This window comes from Chinchilla lanigera, unplaced genomic scaffold (assembly GCF_000276665.1).
Source record: "Chinchilla lanigera isolate Chin_1 unplaced genomic scaffold, ChiLan1.0 scaffold00074, whole genome shotgun sequence".
Taxonomy (NCBI): Eukaryota; Metazoa; Chordata; class Mammalia; order Rodentia; family Chinchillidae; genus Chinchilla; species Chinchilla lanigera.
This window is the reverse complement of record NW_004955475.1, coordinates 10,853,931-10,860,968: the sequence shown is the minus strand read 5'-3', so window position 1 is coordinate 10,860,968 and position 7,038 is coordinate 10,853,931. Positions and strand designations below refer to the sequence as shown.

Sequence of the window (7,038 nt, the reverse complement as noted above, 5' to 3'; positions counted from 1 at the left end):
AAAAAAAAAAAAGAAAAGAAAAGAAAAGAAAAAATTGCTTATGAGGACTTGGGGAAAAAGAAACCCTTCTATACTGCTAGTGGGAATGTAAATTAGCAATAGCCACTATGTAAATCAGTATGGAGGTACCCAAAAAAAATTAAAAACAAAGCTACTATTTGATCTAACTATACCATTCTTTGATAATAAAGGAATTAAAATCAGCAGACTATAGGGATAACTGTATACCCACATTTATTGCAGCATAATATACAATAGTCAAGATATGGAAGCAGCCTAGGTGCCCAGCAAGAGATGACTTCACAAAAAAAAGTCTTGTATATTATACATAATGGAGTATTATTCAGCCATTTAAAAAAAACCAAAGAATTTGTTATTTGGAGAAAGATGGATGTATCTGCAGATCATGTTGAACAAAATAAAACAGACTCAGAAAGACAAATATCTAGTGTTCTCCCTAAAATATGGAATCTAAAAAAGAGGACAAGAAAGTAGAAGGGTGCCTCTTACTAGACAAGAGGAAGGGAATAAGGGGGAGAGGGAGGCAGGGGATGGATGATAAGGGTAGGTAATAGGAAAGATGAATATGATCAAAAATAGATGGATTTTGAGACCATAATGCTAAGTGAAATAAGTCAGGTTAAATATCCCATGGTCTGAAACTAAAAATTTAAACACTTTTTTGTTGCTGTTGTTGTTTGAGATAGGGTCTCACTATGTAGTTTAGGCTGGCTTTGAACTCACAATGTAACCCAGGCTGGCCTTGAGCTCTTAGTGATCCTCCTGCCTCAGCCTCTTGAGTGCTGGGATTACAGGCATGTGCCACCAGGCCCAGTTCAAAAATAGAAATAATTTAAACAGCAAAATAAAGAGCCATGTTGAGAAACAGTGAAGTAGACTCTATAAAGATAGGAAAAGCATCTGGGGAAAGAGGGGCAGGGGGTCAGGGGGAATAAAAATGATCAAGATGCCTATCTATATGTATCAAACCTCCAAGCTGAATGTAAACACTATGCAACTGCAAACATGTACTGATAAAAAATACATTATATGCATTGAAATCCCCTAAAAATGTGGAAGTAGGGAGAATAGTACAGAAGAGGGGATAATTGGGGGGAAGTGATTAAAATTATGTACATTTACAAGTCTGCCAAAATGACACCCATTGGGGGCTGGGGATTTAGCTCAGCCTGTCTGGCACGCACAGTGTTGTGAGTTCGATTTCTGGTACCAGAAAAAAAAAATGACACCCATTGATCTGTTCAACCAATATGCACTAATAAAAAAATTGTGGAAAAAATATGTTCAGGACTAAATCAACAAAGCCAGATGCCTGTAATCTGAGCACTCGGGAGGTTGAGGCAGGAGGATCGTTGCAAGTCTCAGACCAGCCTAGGCTACAAAGTGAGCTTAAGCCCAGCCTGAATTGCATAGCGAGACCCTGTCTCAAAGAGACAAAAAAAAAAAAAAAAAATCCAGGCATGATGGTACACACCTGTAACCCCAGCACTTGGGAGACTGAGGCAGGGGGATCACCATAAGTTCAAGACCAGCATGGGTTATATAGTGAGTTCAAAGCCAGTCTAGACTACATAGTAAGACCTTGTCTCAAAAAACTAAAAATAAATAAACAAATTCCATTAAGGTTAAAAAACAAAAAAAAAACAAAAAAACAGCCTGAGGATATAGCTCAGTGCAAAGGCCATGATTTCATTCCCCAGTACCACAAACAAAACAAAATTTTAAAAATGCTATTTCTTCCATGGAGCCTTCTGTTTTTATTCCAACCCATGTAATGTCTCCATTCTTTTGATTTCTACAGATCTTAAACATTGTACAAAAGAATTTCAAAAGATAAAAAGAAAAAACTATACTATACAATTTAGCACTGTAACACTATCTGATAATATTTATTCTTATTTCATGTAGCCTTGACTTGTCAGCCAGTATGCAGTTTTCTCGAGAGGAATGAGTAAATCTGTTTCTCAGGTATCTCTAAAGCACCTAACACATAACTGGGCACAGAGGAAGTACCCAGTAAATACCTGGTGGTTTTGAAGAACAGAATACATGTACATGTGCTTGTTTTCACATGTGTGTTGAGCACACAAGGAAGTTGGAATGAATACTATCTTTTACATAGTGGGGTGAGAGAATGACACTATGTGAAACTGTAGAATACAAGATTTATTTATGGGATAAAACAGTACGGTTTGGACAGTCTTGTTCTCTCCTTCCTTAGCCTCCTACTGCTCTATGATACCACACGGTCAACCAGAGAGTCTAAGGGAGTCACTGGAGTCCTAGCTAGGCACTAAACTATCTGGTGTCCCTATTCCCCCATTGCTTCCTCCCCTTCCTCCTCCTCTGTCCAGCTCAGATCATCTGAATCCTCAGATTCTTCCTCATCCATCTCTACCATAACCCCTGCCCTAGCCTTCTCAGCTAGTGCACTGGGGTGCTCCAGCTGGGCCCAGGATCCTGGGTCAGCCTTGACAAGGGAGATTTCCACCCGAGATGGCATCAAAGAGACAGAGCTCTGCTCCACGTTTATGACCTGAGGAGGAGGGAAAGACAGAGGAACACAAGAGAAAGAACGAACAAAGGGAATCAAAGGAATTGGGGTTTGGGTGGGGTGAGGAGAGAAAAATAAAAAAGGGAAAGGGAGGAAAGAAATGGGAAAGAGGGAGAGGGATGAAAGAGAGGAGGACGAGGAGAAAGAAGGGGGAGGGAATATGAAAGCAAATGAAGTTCCCATTAAAAATGTTTCCCTCAGGACATTCTCTATTTATTCCAGTCTAGCCCTTCTTTCACCCTATCTTCCTCCCCTCCTTGTCTTCACTTACCCCCCAGAGCTTCATCTGTGCTTGGAACACACGGTTACCATCAAAGACAATGTGGACATGAAGCTGAACAAAAGAATTACAATGGTAGAAGGTCAGAACAAGTCATTGTGACAGAGACAGGCCAGAGGTGTGATCCATAGGTCAGCCAGACAACTCAGACGTAATAGTTCTCTCCCTTCCTCTCAGGAGACTATGGAGCCTACAGGTTAACTGCATATAGCACCTCTGCCTGCGAGACTGTACTATCATCCAATCCACTAGCCTTCCACCCTGCATCAGATCATTCCTCACCTCAGTTTGACTGGCCTTCACCCAGTTGAATGCAGGAAGTGGAATCTGGCCATACACAGTCATCACTACTATGGAATCTGTCTGGTGCCAATCATGGCGGCAAGATGCTGGCAGCTAAAGAGAAGATGTGAAATATGAATGGTAAGAATAAACTCTTACAGGTGGTGGTACATGCCTGTAATCCCAGCACTGTGGAAGGCTGAGGCAGGAAGATCACAAGTTTAAACGTCCAGCCTGGGCTTCATTCCTGTTTCCCCAAGAACTCCTTGTAACAAACGTGTATCGCTTTCCAGAATGGTTCTGCTGTTTTCACAGAAGTGTGGCAACCCAGTGATACACCCAAACTCTGCGGAGATGGAAGATCCTATACTTGGGACACTTCCAGACCCCCAAGACCCTGTTTTAAAAAATGAAAAGGGCTAGGGTATAGCTCAGTGTGAAGACCCTGGGTTCAACCCTCAGCACTGCAGAAAGCAAGGCAAGGCAAAGCAAAGCAAGCTAGAGAGAGAGAGAGAAAGAAAAAGAAAGAAAGAGAGGGAGAGGGAGGGAGGGAAGGAAAAACGAAAGGAAGAAAGGAAGGATGGAAGGAAGGAAGGAAGGAAGGAAGGAAGGAAGGAAGGAAGGAAGGAAGGAAGAAACTCTTAACCCAAGAGAAGCTCTCATCAGGTATGTGGAGAAGACACCCAGCCAGAGTCTCACAAATATTAACAGGACTTATGGTATGGCCAAGCCCTCTAGGTTATAGAGGAATAAGGTGCAAAATCTTTTTGTTTTTTTTGGCAGTGCTGAGGATAGAACCCAGGGCCTTGCACATGCTAGGCAAGCACTCTACCACTGACCCACACACCTGGCCCAGGAGCTACATCTTCTTTGGTCTATACTAAAAAAAGAAGACAGGGTACTTGGCCATGAGGTATAGGGAGGAGTTTATCTTTGGGATCAGGTTCTAGTCAAGAATCAGGAAAGCTGGGGCTTACCTGCTTCCCCCAGTCATGTCTACCAACTCTGCATCCTGGCTGTGCCAGGAATGCCCCAAAATCCAGGGTCTGGATGCCACAACAGCTCCAAGACTTCATCCTGAGGCAGGAAGATAATTTCATTGAATTTCTACCCCCAAGCTTCCACACTATGATCAATATTGGGAGAAACCTGCCTCACAAACTACCTAGTCCCCTCCCTCACCCTTCATGGAATCGAGGTGCTCCTGGGTGGTAGGTACATGGAGTAGCATCACTTTCTGGACCTTGGTAAACCTAACAAGGATAAAGAAGCATTAGGAAAAAAGAATCAAGTCATTCTAAGATGTACCCCACTAACCCCCATGTTTATACTTAGTCATTTTCAAGTGCAACATCTCTCAGCCACATACGTGAACTGCCCAAAACTCTTACTGCGTCACATCCTGGGTTCTGGCAGCTGGAACCAGTCTGGATCAGACTACTATCAATTCCTGGGCAAGGGAAATACAGTCAGGAACCTATTCATTTCCCCCACCCCAATGCCATTCCATCAAATTCGTCTGTGAGACCAGCCCTCCTAAGAATTCTCCTACCTGCTCCAGGTTCCTGGTCTAGTTCTTTTTGTTCCAGTGCCATTTCTAGGACATGAGATATATTTAGTGGCAGCAGCTTCAGGGGCAACTCAGACCTAGGAGTTACAGGTAGGTGATTTAGGGTTTTTTTTGAGACAGGGTCTCACTATGTAGTTCAGTTCAGGCTGGCCTTGAACTCACTATGGAGTCCAGGCTGGCCTCAGTGATCTTGCCCTAGCCTCTCAAGTGCTGGGATTACAGGCCTGTTCCACCACACCTAGCAGGTGATTTAGTTTTGGCCTATTGGGGCCAGGGACATAGTTCAGTGGCCCAAGCTCCTGTCTGGCAAGCGCAAGGTCCTGAGTTTGATTCCTGGTACAGAAAAAAAAAAAAAGAAAATAGCTAGTTTTGGCCCATTAATCCTGACTGCCGGCTCCAACACTCACTTGTGATAATGCAGTTGAATCTGCTCAAAGTGAGGCAGGCTTGGGAAAGTTGGGGTAGTTACCACACTGCCAATTTTTCCCCCTTGTACTTCTTTTTGTTAGTGTATGTTAGCATTAAATAATGGTGGGCTGTTTTGGGAAGTTGGTACATGCATTTCACATACCTTAATCAATTTCAACCCACTGCCAATTTCATCTTTGTGAACATCCCACATTCCTCAACCCTAGGGAAATAAATCCCCAAAGCTTCTTTTATTCATCTACTCACCTGCTCTAAATGAACTGTACCCTCTCATCTTCCTAATCATGGACCTAACATGGTTTTCTTCTGTTGCTCTTACTAATCCCACAAAATTATTTTCTGTAGCCTCCTCGCTGCCAGTACTTCCTTTTTTCTATGTAAGATTTATCTTAAAGCTCTTTTCCAGGAAAAAAAAAAAGGTCATTCTCAACAATCCCCTTTGTATTATTACCTACTAAGCATATTATTTTGGGCTACCTACTCTGTTGACTCAAAGTAATCTATCCCAGCATCCTCAGAGCCCCTTAGGGCAGTGGACATTTCATTTCCAGGCACAAATTTCCCCTAAGGCAGAGAATACTGTATATACTTTCTAAACCCTCCTCACATCTCTGGTCTTTATTTACCAAATCCCAATGATCCATTTAATCACTCTTAGGATGTTGCCTAAATGTAGGGAAAACACAGGGGTTTCCTCTTTACTTAGGCCTCTCTCGGCGCAAGGTCTCTGCTGACTTTGGAATTGTATTCAGAGGTTTTTGCTCCTGAAGTGAACTTGTAGTAGGGCCCTCAGATTGAGGGGCCTCAGGAAGCTTCTCAGCACAGTGTGGTCCCATAGTACAGCCCTGGTATAAATAAGGAGAAAAGGATTAGAAATAGAATTCTTCTATTAGGAGTAGAATCGAAGGAAATGAAGGAATTTACCTTGATGTTTAAGAACTCAGAGAAATCTACAGTTCGCTTTTGGCAGCAGGACCAACCCTGGTAACAGAGACCCAGATGAGTTTAGATTCCTAGGTGTATTTCCTTTGTGAAATGCTCTTGCTATCCCTCACCTACTCCTCACCTTGAGTGCATCATGGAAGATTGGGACCCCTGGGTGATAGCAACAGGAATCTGTGAATATCAGTAGAAAAATGAAGATAACTATACCAATGTTTTTCTCCAGGTTATTTTGTTGTTGTTGGTCTTCTTGAGGCAGGGTTTCACTATGCAGTTCAGGCTGGCTTTGAGCTCACTTTGTAGCCTGGGCTGGCCTTGAACTCACAGCGATCCTCCTGCCTCAGCCTCCTGAGTGCAGGGATTACAGATGTACACCACTACACCTGGTATGTTTGTTTTCTTCCCGTATGATATAAAATGTTTCAGCAAAGATTTATCATTTAGACCAATTACAGCCAGCACATCGTTTTTCTCTCCCTGCTTAACAAGACAGCCCCACAGCTGACCACCCACTCCCAAGCACCACAGATGTCCTGGCCAGGTCAAGATTTACTCACCAGGAAGGTTGATATTGGGGTCAAATTGTTGCCCACAGCCTTTGTTATGGCAGAGTAGAGACATGGAGGTACTGGTAGAATTACTGAAAGGGTATTTCAAGGAGTTTGCCGAGCAGGGAACACCTCTTACTCTGGAGGCTTTTAGCTGCCTGGAAGGGCCTGCTGGTTCTATCTTTAGTTCAGAAAGCATACACCTCCTAACATGGACAAGGAACTCCAACTGGTCTTCCCAGCCAATAGGAAGGAGCTTATGAGAACTTTAGCTCTTAGGCTCCAGGGGAAAAAAAAGGATCAAGCAGAGCAGCACTTGGAACTTGTGTGAGGTCAGCTAACTACTGTTGAGACGGTTTTAGATTTTGCCAATTCCAAGCCTCTGACATACCAGCAGCTGCTCAGAAACAAA

The 7,038-nt window shown here is 43.1% G+C and overlaps 1 protein-coding gene across 1 annotated transcript; it reads right to left on the bottom strand.

Annotated features, from left to right (window-relative positions):
- Positions 1-2,166: 2,166 nt before the first annotated feature.
- Itgb1bp2 (integrin beta 1 binding protein (melusin) 2) lies at positions 2,167-6,821 on the bottom strand. The gene is made up of 11 exons (XM_005401667.2): positions 6,636-6,821; positions 6,203-6,252; positions 6,061-6,117; positions 5,839-5,981; positions 4,690-4,784; positions 4,529-4,587; positions 4,320-4,390; positions 4,115-4,214; positions 3,138-3,251; positions 2,847-2,909; positions 2,167-2,557 (listed from the first exon to the last, which is right to left on the bottom strand). Exons 1-11 carry the CDS (start codon positions 6,697-6,699, stop codon positions 2,333-2,335), a joined length of 1,041 nt encoding a protein of 346 aa, XP_005401724.2. The 5' UTR covers positions 6,700-6,821; the 3' UTR covers positions 2,167-2,332.
- Between the last annotated feature and the right edge of the window lie 217 nt (positions 6,822-7,038).